The 13811-nt window shown below is 57.3% G+C and overlaps 1 protein-coding gene across 1 annotated transcript in view; it reads right to left on the reverse strand.

Moving 5' to 3' along the window:
• Nucleotides 1-2001: 2001 nt before the first annotated feature.
• CNTFR (ciliary neurotrophic factor receptor) overlaps nt 2002-13811 on the reverse strand; it is a gene marked incomplete at both ends in the record, with an annotated part of 86511 nt that continues 74701 nt past the window's right edge. The window contains 2 exons of the mRNA XM_082496949.1: nt 2002-2147; nt 3740-3920. Of these exons, the coding sequence (XP_082353075.1) occupies nt 2002-2147; nt 3740-3920 (327 nt within the window). The remainder of the gene's footprint in view (nt 2148-3739; nt 3921-13811) is intronic.

The raw sequence follows: 13811 nt of genomic DNA on the forward strand, positions 1-13811 counted from the left end.
TCACTGCCATCCCCATGTCCTCCCTGTCACATCCAGCACCACGCAGCCGAACCCACCCACTCCAGCCGCAGGGGAAATAACACCCAGAGCTGCCAGTCATCATGAAATGATCATTTAATGAAGACTGTCTCTCCTGGTGCATGTGTGTGTGTGTGTGTGCGCGCGCGTTGTCTCTGTGTGAGCTTTGTTTTATCCCCTCTATTACTTCTTTTTTTTTTTTTGATTCTTTTTTTTTTTTTTTATATATATACATCTATAAAAAATTCAAATACAGCATGTCAACAGTGGGAATACTAGGACGTACGGTATTAAATACTGCGCTTGGGTCCAGGCAGGGGCAAGAGGAGGTGTCTTTACAAAACAGGGTTTGGGTCAGGATAGGGAGGAGAGCAGAGCAGGCACGGGGACAGCTGGGGACAGCGGGGACAGCAGGGGACAGGTCTGCAGGGCTCCAGCTCTAAAGGCAACAGCAGAGCTATTCTGCTTTTGTTGGAGAATGAGACAAACGTCAACGGGGGCGATTCCCTGTATCCAACGTGGTTAAAAGTTTGGGGGTGATGTGGGGATGGGGTTGGGGGTGGCGAAGGCTCCTGCAGGGTGCTGCAGGGGGGAGGGAAGTGGGGGGGAGCCAGAGGGGCAGCTCTCCCAGGTGCTCGGCAAGGGGCAGGGGGGGTTTATCGGTGTTTCATTTCCTTTTTTTTTTTTTTTTTCATTAAAACCCTGCCAGCTCCCTGCTCCCCACCACACTTGTGAAAGCCACCAGTTCTTCCCTCCATCATCCCCTCGAAGGGGACCAAGACACCCCCCATCCTCCTTCCCTCCCCCCCACCCCCTCCCCCAGTGCACCCCTCCATCTTCGCCACACGGTTGACAGCTCAGGGAAGCGAGTCCGGTCCTTGGGAGACCCCCTTCTGCCGTAGGGGGGTACACAGCTGGGAGCATCATTCCCCTCGCCACCACCCCCATTTTCATATCCCCTTTTCTCGGTGCGCCGTCACGCTCCCTGTCACCCGGCTGGGCGGTGGGGCGGCGGGCACGTCTTTGGCGTGGGGGGGTTAGCTGTATGAGCGGGTATGTCCTCGGCTGCGGCGCGGTGCCCGGGCTCGCTTCGCCTTGCTGGGGAAAGGGGGATGGGGATGGGGGGCAGGGGAGGTGGGGGGACACAAGTGCGTCTCCTCGCTCCGGGCTGGGAGAGGATTTCATGGCTCCCCAGGGGACGGCGGTGGCTCTGTCCTCCTCCGAAGCGATGGCGAGAAGCGTGATACGTCCTCAACGTGTGCAAAATCGAAGAGATAAGAGACTCAACCCGGGAGGGGGGTGGTGGGGCGGGGGGTGGTGGTGGCGGTGGGCGGTGGGAGGGCGTCTGCGCTGGGCTGCGACTGATGGACAGACAGGGATCTGCAAGTTGGGAGGAGAGGGGTCACCGATCCTGTTCTGGACTCAGCCATGGCTGGCCACCAAGGAGACACACCGAGCAGAATCTGGCCTTTTTCCACAGGAAAATTCACCCCTTCCCAGAACCCAGGTGCCCAAACCCATCACCTCCACCTCCTCCTCCCAGGGACGGACCCTGCCCGAGGACATTTTTGAGATGCATCTTTGAATTTTCTGATCCTGGACAATTTTGCTTCTGTCACTATGCAAAGGCCTTCGATTTCCACATGGTTTCTTTGCCTCAAAAAATCAGCAGTGTGGATGGGGGAGGTCTGCTGACAGTGAGGCATTGAAGACCGACCCCTTTGCAGGCTTTGCAGAAAATGTTTGAAAAAACATTTTTGAGACCTCCATCAGCACACCCAATCGATAAAAGCAGCCAGATTTGGTGCATTTACAAAAGAATTGCAAAAGAACCCCAAACGGCTCATTCTCAATGCTCTTCATCCACAGCCTGGTTGGAGCATCCCCTTCCCAACTACCCTGGAGCCCCCTGGGTCCCTATGTCCCTGCCCCCTCCCAGCACCCACACCCCATCTCTCACACCCACAGTTTGGGAGATACTCACTAAATAAAGAGGACACCATAGGCAGCCAAGACCAGTCCAGCTGTCCAACACACTGCCACGGCCCCGCTGCCCACCACGGCTCCCTTGTCGCAGATCTTGGTGGTGGGGGGCGGCATGAAAGAGGAGGTGCTAGCGCTCGTTGTCTCTGTGGGGAGGGAGAGTGGATGGCGAGGGGAGCCGGGGTGCCCTGGGATGCGTCCCGTCAGGGCAGCCCCACTCCCCCACCGGTGGGGCCATGGCACTGTCTCATCCCCAAACTGCCTCTCTCACTGCCATGCCACGCTAGGGCTGAGCTGGGGGGCTGGGACGATGAGCCAGGGGATGGTGTGGTTGACGAGACTTTCCCTCCTCTAACACCGGACCTACTGGTTGGAGAGGTTTGCACCACCAGCCAGAGCCAGACATCCCTCTCGGCCCCATCCAGACCAGCCGGGCTGCTCTGTGCATCAGGTCTGTGGGAATTTTGGCTAAGAGGTCATGACGACATGGCCACGAGGGCTCAGCAGAGAGCATCCCCTGCCCAGGGAATGCCTGGCTTGTCCTCCTCTGTAGGGGACCAGATGAGGTGTCTGTCCCCACGAAGAGCTGCAGGATTGCAGGGAGAGCATGGATGGGCAGTCAGGCTGGGGCAGCTTCGGTGACATCCAGAGGGTCCCAGAGTGACCCTGGCCAGACAATATGGGGGGAGATGCTGGGAGCCACAAGGGGGGGTCTGTCTCAGCACCTTTCAGACCCCATCAAGGTGTCACAGCAAGGCTCAGCCCTGGAGCTGGGGTGTCCTACATCAGCCCTGCATGGCTGCATGCACAGGGACACGTGTGTGAGGGACATGTGTGTGCCTGCACAGGGAGCAGGTGAGTGCCATTTGAAGTGGCATTTACATTTAGCGCCGTGCAGGTGGGAATAGAAGCAAACCCCAAACCCTGACACCAGCGCGGTGTGCCGGTACTCCTTGTGGGGGTTTTACCCTGCTGGGGATGAGGGGCTGCAAATCCCTGGTGCTGCCTGAATCCCCAGGTGCTCTACTGGGCTTGGAGAGTGAGTGGGGACACTGAGCACACACCTCCTCCCCACACGCACATCTGGCCAGCTCACACACGTGGCCCCAACTAGAAGCCTGGTTGCTGCCTGCCTGCACGCCAGCGCTTTCCCCCACCCCGCTGCCGGTGCCAGCCAGGGGAACCGGCGCAGGGTCCGCTCCAGCCCTTCTGGGAAACGGTGGGCTGATAACGCCCATTTGGACACAGTCCCAGCTCTTTCCTAGAAACAGAGGCTTGTTAACTTTGTGGCTTTTATTTTGAATTGGCATCGCTCCGAGCCATTATGTAGGGTCGGAGGTGTGGAGGGGGTAGGACTGGAGGGAGGGTTGGAGGGAGGCAGCACTCCAGGTAATAAAAATAATAACAATATTATTATTATTATTATTATTATTATTATTATTATTATTATTCATCCAGCTTCGTTGTCACACTGCAAGCATCCCGCTGAGGAGGATGCTGGAGCCAGGCGAGCTGAGACAGCACCCCTCAGACCATGGCTGCACCTGCTGCCAGGGCCATCGGTTGGGGACAAAGTATAGGGTGAAGGGCTGCAACCCTCCACCCCGGGTGCTGGGGGGATCTCCTTGGCTGGGGATGAAACTTGCACGGAGCCGGACAGGGGGGACCCTCAGCCAGGACTCCTGGGTGACTCCCCATTGAGGGCACAGCCTGTTTGTACTGGGAGGGGGGCTCTCACCTGTGACCTGTGCCTCCGTGGTGAGATGCTTGGGCTCCTCCGTCCAGGGGGTGGCATGGACGGCCACGCTCCAGTCACTCCACGTGCCAATGTCGTTGTCTTTGGCTGCTACCTGGATGATGTACTCCTTGCCAGCATAGGCATCCGTGATGGTGTGTGATGTCCCGTCCGACAGCTCGACCTGAGGGCAGCAGCGGGGAGGGGAGGGCAGTCAGAGGAACCCCCGGCACCAGGAGGTGTGAAACAATCAGCGAGTTTAGCTCAGCTACAGGATGATAATGACACTTTTGCAGCACTTTGGGAATCGCTACGGGGTTTTGGGCACAGGCATGAGCCCAGGACAGGGATGCAGGGGAAGAATGCTCCAGCTGCAGCTAAGCCAAAGGTCTGGTGAGACCCCGTTCCTCTCCCAAACTTGCAATACCGGAGTGGAGCGGCTTCCTCTAGAGGTCACCAGAAACTAGCAGATGTGCAGGCAGGCTCCGCTAGGACATGTTAGGACTTTCTGGGCATCACTGCCAGTGCTGGGAGGAGGCTTCCCCCACCAGCGCACCTCTGGCCACCCTGCTCCTGTGCCTGCTAGTGTCCCACCGGCTTGGCTTGCATCCCTCTGGCTGGCCCCTTCAACAAAGATCAAGCCATGTCCAGCCGTCTTTCCTAGAAAAATTCCGTCTGTCCTCTTGTCACTGCTGCCTGGACCATGGGAGGTCCTGCTGTCCTCCTGGGGACGTGGCTGCTGGTGCCATGGTTTAACCCCAGATTCTGTCCACACCTTCCAGGTATCTCTGATCCACTTGGAGCTTGGCTCAATGACAGGGGGATGGAGGCGCTCAGCAGAAATGCATCCCCATTGCATGGCCACCAGTGAGCAAACATGCCTGGCTGACAGAGGAGGAGGGCTCAGCATCCAAGTGACCTTCCAGAGATGGAGCCAGGCTATCTTGGTGTCCTGAGGGCAAAGAGGGGACAAGGGCAGGAGCATCCTGCAGAGGCTGTGTGGGAGATTGCCCTCTACAGTTTGTGAGGCTGAGGACCAATACACTGCTGGGTTCATCCTCCCCCTGTGCTGCCTGTGCATGGCATGCTGGGGGACACACGGGCACCCCTTGTCCTTCTCCCATGCCCTGGCAAACACAAACCACCTTCTCTCCAGACACACATTGATAATAAAGATTCTGGGGGGATAAGGGATAGTGCGGGTCTGATGCAGCCCATCTGCGAGTGGTGCTGCCCAGCCAGGGGCTCACGCTGGAGCAGAACAAGTGGCACTTCAAGGGTGGGAAGAACTTCATGACACAACCCACGTGGGGTCCTCCACGTCTCCCCAGCCACCCAGGAGAAGGTCAGGCACAGGATCCCACTGCCCTGAGGAGGACCAACAGCTGCATTTTATTAAGAACTCAGTTCAACAACAGGAGCAAGATGGAGCTGAAATCTTCTGCCTGATCCGTGATCACATCCTGCAGCCCAAAGAGAGAAAAGCTGCGCTGTCGGGGTGCTGGGGGCTACCTGGGCCAATGCACCTGTGGGATGAGGCCACCCTGGCACTGCGGATTTACACACACAGGGATGGTGTACACACCAAGGATGCGTGTGATGGCCTGGTCAGCAGCCAGTGTGGTTAATCTCATCACCCCGCTGCTTGCAGGGGTACCTGACAAGTAGGAACCCACCCAGAGAAAGACCCAGCCCTTCTCCAGTCCCCCCACTACAGCACGTGCAACACCCCAGCACAGGTTTAATCCATTTGGCACGCGAACTGCAGCTCACCTGGCTTTTACAGCTGCTCTGGGGGATCCCCACCAGGGAGGGGGGCACTTTTTCTTTCTTGTGCCAGGGGAGAGCCTCTCCTTCCCTATTCCCTCTCCCAGAGCCGCATCCAGCCGGCACAGCGGGACCCTTGGGTTCTGCACTCCCAGCTGCTCACACCAGAGCCCGCAGGAGCCTCACACCTGGAGCACATCTGGAGGCAGACCCGGCTGGTCCCCTACCAGCCCTTGGGGAGCAAATGGATTCCTGCTGCCTGCGAGGCACGAAGCTGCTACCAAACCTCGTCAGGGGAGCAGTGCAGAGAAAGATGCATGTCTGTCTCACAGCTGCAGATTTTGGGGCTGGATGGGGGGATGCCAGGCGCTGCCTCTCCTCGCACCACTGGCTTGGGGTTGACACCCATGGTGCCGGTGCGATGCAAACAGCGGATGACAGTGGTTTCACTGCAGGGCTTGTGCCAAGCTGAGACGTGCCTAAGCCCTAAACACCCATTAGCCAAAGCACTGGGACAACTGGTGCATGAGTCCAACCCTACCATCCAAGGGACACCTTCCCCACCATGCCATGGGTGTCACCATCAGGTCTGACCTGTTGGCACTGGGGCAGCTAGTCAAGGTGCCCACCGAGGGGTCTGAGGTCAGACCCTGGCTGGAGGGAGTCTGGCATGGGGGGCAGATGAGCCCAGTGACCCTGTTGGGGCTCTGTGCAGAGTCACCCTGAGTTTCCAGCATGCCAAAGAGGCTGAGAGCCAGTCCTGGGGTCACAGGTGCTGCCTCTTGTCCAGAACGGGGTCAGGCTTACAGCAGTCCTGTTTGGCAGCTTGCAGGTCCTCAGCACAGTCTATACCAGGGGGCTACCTGCTCCCAGTCCAGGGCTGGGCACAGCCCATCCCGCAGGAAAAGCGTTTTGGTCCATTTCACTCATGGGAGAGGTGAAAACTGAAATCCTGTGAGGTCTGGTCAGAAGGGAGGATGGGGAAAAGAAGATGAGGTGGATGCTCAAGTGAGAGCCCTCAGCACAGGAAAGACACGGACCTGTTGGAGCGCGGCCAGAGGAAGCTGTGAAGATGATCAGAGGGCTGGAGCACCTCTCCTATGAGGACAGACTGAGAGAGTTGGGGTTGTTCAGCCTGCAGAAGAGAAGGCTCTGGGGAGACCTTATTGTGGCCTTTCGGTACTTAAAGGGGGCCTACAAGAAAGATGAGGACAAAGGGCCTGTAGTGATAGGACAAGGGGTAATGGCTTTAAACTAAGAGGGCAGATTCAGACTAGAGATAAGGAAGACATGTTTTACAATGAGGGTGGTGAAACACTGGCACAGGTTGCCCAGAGAGGTGGTAGTTGCCCCATCCCTGGAAACATTCAAGATCAGGTTGGAGGGGGCTCTGAGCAGCCTAATCTAGTTAAAGATACCCTTGCTCATTTCAGGGGGCTTGGACTAGACGACCTTTAAAGGTCCCTTCCAACCCAAACTATTCTATGATTCTATGCCAGTGCCTCCTGCAGGATGTGGCTGTGCATCCTCCAGCCTGTGGGGGGGTCTTGGCTGAGAACCATCCCACTAACCCCACCAAGCTCCAGCCCTCCTCAGCCCAGGACCAAAACCCAAGCTCGATTAGGCTCCTCAGAGGTGACGGGCTCTTGGCACCTATCGCTGCACCCAGCTGAGCTGAGCATCCTCGTGGCAAGGTGAAGCTGTCCCTGCCACCCAGACCCTGGGATTCATGCCTCTGCCACCAGCTCTGGTCACTGCTCACAGGTGTGCTGCTTGTGGGCACAGCGGGATGGGATGCATGTGCAGCACCACGCACACCACACAGCAGGGACCCGCCTGGAGAGGATCAGCCCAGAGCTGCTGGGTGGCATCCACCAATTTGGACGGCAATGCCAAGGTGATCAAGCTCCTAATGACAACTAAATTAAATGAAACCTTGCTGGGTGAGCTGCCAGCCCCCTGCAAGCTTGCTTCTCCTGGCTTGGCCTATGCTGGGCTGGGGGTGCCTTGGAAGCAGGGAATGAGCACAGGGCTCAGAAAGATGCTGGTGCGTGGGTCTCTCAAGGTCTTTCAGCATCCAGCTGCTCCCTGAGCCCTGCAGTGAGCAGGCCAGCCCCACTGAGGTCCTGCTGGCCTGGACAGGCTGCTGCTCCATGCAGAGTGTTTTCTCCAGCCCAAAGAGCCCTCCTGGCTGAGCGCTTCCCCTTGGGAGCAACTCCTGCCTCTCTCCAGCCACAGCCAGCTTTTTTTTCCCCTGTTTGCAGGCAGGGTGTTGCAGGCACAACGGGGTGCCTTGCCTGGGGGTAGATGTTCCCCCAAGACCCACGCTGGATGACCTGGAGAACCTTCCTTGTAGGATCCGGGATGATGCTACCCTAAGCTCCTCTTTAGACAGTAGACAAAAAGAGAAGGCATAGAGTCCAGCGTCCTGCCCGTCTGAGCTGGGCAGCCAGTGGACACATCCAACATTTGCTGTGGTGGGTGAGAAAGTCCCTGGGCGGGTGCCCGTGGCTCAGCACAGAAATGCAGCAGCAGATGGGAAAGCACATGGGGACTGGGTCCAACCGGTCACAGACAGGGAGAGCCGGGGTGGGGGACGACACTGGGGAGGTCGTGGGGGGACGGATGGACACACAGCATCAAAGGCTGAGGGAGAAATTCCTTAATCCGCGTCCCCGCCACACAGAGACAAAAGTTGGAGGAAGGCTGCGCATGGTAATTTTTTTGGCCAGGGGGTCTGTGTGTCGCTGCCTGCCTTTGTGCACCTGCCAAAAGTCACTCCGGCTGGCTGTGAAGCGCTGCCCAGATTAATGAGGGATCAGTAGCCAGTGCAATGCAGAGCTATTAGCATTGCAAAAAAAAAAAAAAAAAAAAGAGAGAGAGAGAGAAATGAAAAAAAGCCCTTGAACCCAGTAATTCAGCCGACAGCTTGCTGAGGACAGTGTGGGCTGGGATCCCATTCCCTGCTGTGGCCACATATCCCAATCAGCCTGCTTGGAAAGACAATGGGGCTGCTGATGGACAACCAGTGCCCACCCACAGCCCCAAGCACCAGGATGAGCCCAGGGGCAGTGCCACATCGCTGGGATGGGGACAGACGCACAGGACAGGTGGAGGGGAGGATTTCCCAGTGCTCAGCTTTGCCCCTGTCCGTGCCAGTCCCCCCTGCACACGTGAAGGGGGCCTGGGGACATCCACACCATGCACCTCAACAGGGGACATCCATGCGTGCCCTTGTTCCAGTCCCTGCCTGCAGACTGGTGGCACTGCCTTGCAGTGCTCGGCACAACAGGAGTTAAGGAAACCATTCCTCCCCCTGCCCCGGGCTCCCCCTACTCCCACTGTCCCCAGCCCACCCTGCCAGGCTGCCCCAGCAGTTAGAAAGGTCACCGTGCTCTGTTCCCACCCGAGCTCTGCTCCTGGTCCAAAACGACCGCATAGCATTTACTTGCGAACAGGGTGATGCACAGGCGGATCTGAAGCCCAGATTACTTTTGGAAGGGGATGGGGGAGAAGGAAACCTCAACCCTCCCTGCCCCGGCAGCTGGGCTGGGGGCTAGAGTGTGTCAGAAGGAGGAGGGGGGAGATCAGATGCCTCCTTCTCTGCATCCCACATGAAAATGTGTCTGCCGGCTCTGCTTTCCATTCCTTGACACCTGTGTCTCCCCAGCAAGGCTCCCGGCATGGGAAGAGGGTGCTCCGCTGCGAGGAAGCTGGCCACGCAGGGATGGGGGGCTGGCACCCCTCCGTCCCACGGCAGGGATGCGCCACACCTCTGTGCGTGCCAGGACAGAGACCACGCGACTGTCCCAGGTGTTGTATCCGGCCTGGGTGAGCCTGCCTTCCCCAAAATAAAAGGAGCACCCCGGTTATTGTAGGCTGAAGCTGATCTGCTCGCACTGCCCGTGACACCCACAGCGAGCGGGAGGAAGTGGAAGGAAATCCCTTGTAAGAGCACAGCCCGGGTCCCCCATGCATCTCACATCCTCGCAGCTTCCTCCACCTCTGGATGCCCCCCGGGTTACCCTGGGTAATGGGGGAAATGGGAATTGGGAGGGGGACGGGGCACCCCAGTGGGCTCCATTTCACAGCCTCTTTTCCCTGTAACAAGCAGCCAGATCCTGAGTGTTGCAGGGACCTGTGCTACACAAGCAGCTGCTGTTTGAGGCGCCTTCAGTCCCTGCGATTGCAGGGGGATCCCAGCAGGCTCCCGCCTGTCCTGGGGAACAGGCTGAAACAAGAGCAGGAGTAACCCCCAAACAAGCCGCCCCGCCGCTGGGACGTGCAGGAGGGTCGCTGCAAACAGCTGCTGCAGCCCGTGAAAAGATGTCGCCGAGCGGAAAAGAGATTTTTTTTTTTTGCTTTTTCCCTTCGAAAGCCACGTCTGGAGAGCAAATAGGTCTGACATTCATTACTAATAAACGAGTCCCCAAATACCTCCTCCTGCCGCAGCGCTGCAGGAATCGGTTGGGCTAACCCCAGACAAAACTTTCTGCCCAGACTAAAAGTGAATGACCCCACCTTATTCTCCACCAGCCGCATAGTGGAGGAGCCCAGCAGGGTCTGAGCTGCGGTCCCTGCTGTCACCACCACCCCGAACCCCCCCCGCAAAAAAAGGCTGCCGTGCTGCTGATGCACATAGCTCAGCCCCGCTGCCGCTCTGGGAGGACGAGTTATCGCAGGGCTCCTTGGCAGCCTGGGTTGTGTCACACCAGATGCGGCTGAACGGCTCCCTCCTGGCTTAAAATAAAGAGCATCTTTGAAAGCGGAGTTGTAAGCTCGTTAATAACGGGACTCTTTCTCCGGATGCGCTGTCCCCTCCTGCCAAGTTTCAACTGGCAGACCTCGCTTTCCCTCGCGGCTGCAAGGAGGATGGGATGAGGGATGCTCAGGGCACTCACCACCAGCTCTAACCCTGCCGGGCACTGGCATCTGCTGCCCATAGGTGCATTTACCACCCTCACGCAGTGGGCTGGGGGTGAAAGCGGATGGGTGCAGCTTGTGCGTGGGCACCTGCCTGGCACGGTCTGCACGCCGGCAGGGAAAGCTAAGCTCGCCGGTGCCGTCCTACCTGCGTGTAGCTGTGCGAGCATGCAGGTGAGCACCGGCACACGGCTGCATGCACGAGCGCTCCGCTGTTCAGTGGCACCTTTATGGCTGCCTTTGGAGGCCGGATCCTGCTGGGTGCTCAGTATTTTTAGGTCACTAGCAGTTCCTGAGGGCGCTGAGAGCACCCAGACACTGCCAGCCAAGGGTCCTGAGCCTGGCTCTGTCCCAGGAGCTGGGAGGTGGATGGAAAAGGTGACTTCTGAGCATTCCCCACCCTCATCCTCCTCCAAGCCACCCTCTGTTCCAGCCCTGCCCGTCCCACGCCGAGCTGGAGCGACACTAATACAGCCTCAACATTTTGCTCCCACCTATTAATTCTTTTCTTTTTTTTTTTTTTTTTTTTTTTTTTTCCTTCTTCTTTTTCAATCACTGACTTTGCAGCCAGGAGGGGAAGGGAGAGAAGCGCCGCAATAAAAGCTGCCAGGCGTGAAGCTGTAACCCGGCTCGCTCAGGGTGACCTCCCTGCCAAGGTTGCCTTGCGAAGAGGGGGAGCGCAGGCAAAGCGGCAGAGGCACTGGGAAGGGGCGGGGGGGGGATGCAAATGGGCGAAGAAGCGCGCCCGCCACAAAGTGACATTGCTGCTGCGCCAGTGGGGACGCAGCTGCGGCAGGCGGTGGCACTAATTGCCTTCCCAGTTCCCATCCCTCCCCCTTGCCCATCGCGAGCAGGATAACGCATTAGCACACACGTTCAGGTTATTTCAGGCTGCCCCAAGGCAGGAACTTCCAGAGGCAGCCTGTGAGATTCACCTATTTGACAGAAAAACGTTGCTTTGCTTTGGGAGATGAGCCGGAGCCCACCCCGGCAGCCACCCCCGACACATGAGCGACAGTGGCCGGCCCAGAGAACCATGCCCTTCTCACACCAACCAGCCCAACCACTGAATATTTGGCAATACTCACAAATTGCCCATTCCTGTCCCCAGATCCCCACCATTTGCCCGGATCAGAGCTACTCAGCAGCAGAGCCGGCACAGATGCCTGCACTGTGGGCTCTGTGGCCACAGCTCTGAAAATCCCGGGACGGTGGGAGCACCTCTGCCTGCTTTTCCAAAGAAGGACGTTTCCAGCCTTTGTGAATGCTCACGGATGTGGCTCTAATGCTTCCAAAACAGAAGAGGAAGGAGAGAACCCAACCACATTATTAGCTTTAAATATCTCATGACCTTTTACTGCAAATCTCAAGATCTGAGGCGCAGCCCGTCTTACGGTTCGTTAACATTTCATGTTGTCAGCGCGGCCAATGTGTTCAATTAGACTTTGTGTCAGCATCTGCAAATTGCTGGCAACCCACTGGAGGAAATCCTCCCTCGGCCTGGCCGCCAATTCTGACACTGCTTAAGAAATACCTTCTGAGCCTTGCCACGTTCCCGGGACGTGCACCGAGCTGGTCAGTACTCAGTGCATGAGATCTCCCTCCAAAAATTGAGAAAAAGGGAGATCTTGCTCCAGAAAATGCTGTGGTGTGGGAGAAAATCGAGTGCAAGACCTATCCTGGGCTGGGCTCCCCAAAGATGCTCAGGATGGTGCCACCTGCCTGCATCTAGGGGTGAGCGTGCAGACGGGCTTGTGGGGAGATCGCATGTATGAGCGTGGTGATCGCTGCTGTTGCGAGTTAACTGAAGGAGCCTGTAAAACCAGAAACAGGCTATTAGCAATCCATTAGGAAAGGGTATCCAGTTCCAGCCTAGGTAAGCCATTAGAGGAACATCTGAGAGCATTAGGAGAGCTCGCTTGGGGCCAGGATGGGGCTATAAAACAGAAGAGGAAACCATGCTAATCTGGCTTGAATTACAAACTTAAAAGCAGGAGAAAAATAAAGGATACCCTAAACATTTAATGTTTTATATTTAGGAGACAGAAGGGGAGATTCTGCCAAAAGGAGAGAATAAAAAAACATGTTTAGGCTACAAATATCCCATCTCTCTTTTGGCAGCAGAGAAACCACCAGCCCCTCTTCCAGCAAGGCAGGAGTGTGACTTTAAAGTTGCTTGAGTTTCAGAGCGAGCTCAGTGCTGGTGGGGTGGAGGGGAGTTGGTGGCCAGCCGATGTGACACGGATGCATCCCAAACAGCCGGGAAGTGCGTGTGGCCAGGTGCGAGGGAGCTCCTGCGAGGTGGCACCGTGGCGCAAGGAGCATCCGGCACACGCCCCGCTGCACGCTCACGTGGAAACTCATCATCATCATCTCTCCACAATAATAATTCCCAGAGCACATCATCATAATTCCCAGAGCAAACTGCAACACGAGAGCTGCTAAGTGGCCTGAGTGGAAAGGCGCTGCTGAGCAGGGGAAAGGGAGTGCAAACGGCATGCTGGGGCTCAGAACCACCTTTGCAAAGCACTGGGAAGGGGATGAGGGTGTCCCCCCCCAGCTCTGGGTCAGCCCCAGATATTGCTTGATGGGGGGGGATGCTTGGGCCAAGCATCACCTGGCTCTCTCTCGGGGAGGGAGGGAACTGCATTCATGGCTAGCTCGCTTAGCGGCGGTCTCGATAAGATCCACCGCTTCTGCCACGGACGGCTTCATCTTCTGGTGCCAAGCCCCGGCATTATTAAAATCCTGAAAGGAAGAGCCTGGGAGAAAGCAGACGCTGATTGAATCAGGCCCTATGGTATTCGACAGCTCGACATCCATCTGATCCTATTAGTGCTCATTCGGTCCTGCCTGCCGAGGTGCTGTGCATAAATCAGACCCTGCAAAGATAACGGGAGGTGGAGGGGAGAAAGGGGAGCTGCCGTTTCTACCAAAAAAAAAAAGCCAGGTGCGAGCAGGGCCTGCATGGATATTCCTGGCTCTGGGCAGTCTCCGGTACTCTCTTGTGGGTTTGCTCCCTCAGGGATGCTGGGCTTCCCACGGGGCTGCCAAGGGGGTGGCAGGAAACGCTTAAAACCCACAGCCGGTGCGTGGCTGGGTTGCCACGAGGAGGCGGGGATGGGGCTCAGCATGGGGACCTTGGGCACACAGGGATGTGCCAGACCATGAGGTTACCCAGCTCTTCCTGGATGCTGGTGGAGACTTCTCGTCTCCCTGCCAGGCTCCCCAACTGCCCCATTTTCAGCAAGAAGGTTGTGTGCTATGGCTTTTCCGTGCCAGCAGCCCGTGGGGACAGCAAAAGCCAAGATGTGGGGCAGCTTATGGCAGGAGACCTTCACCTCAGCAAGAATTAAGACACCCCCAGGCCAGCACGACATACATG

This window comes from Vanellus vanellus (genome assembly GCF_965231255.1).
Source record: "Vanellus vanellus genome assembly, chromosome: Z".
Taxonomy (NCBI): domain Eukaryota; kingdom Metazoa; phylum Chordata; class Aves; order Charadriiformes; family Charadriidae; genus Vanellus; species Vanellus vanellus.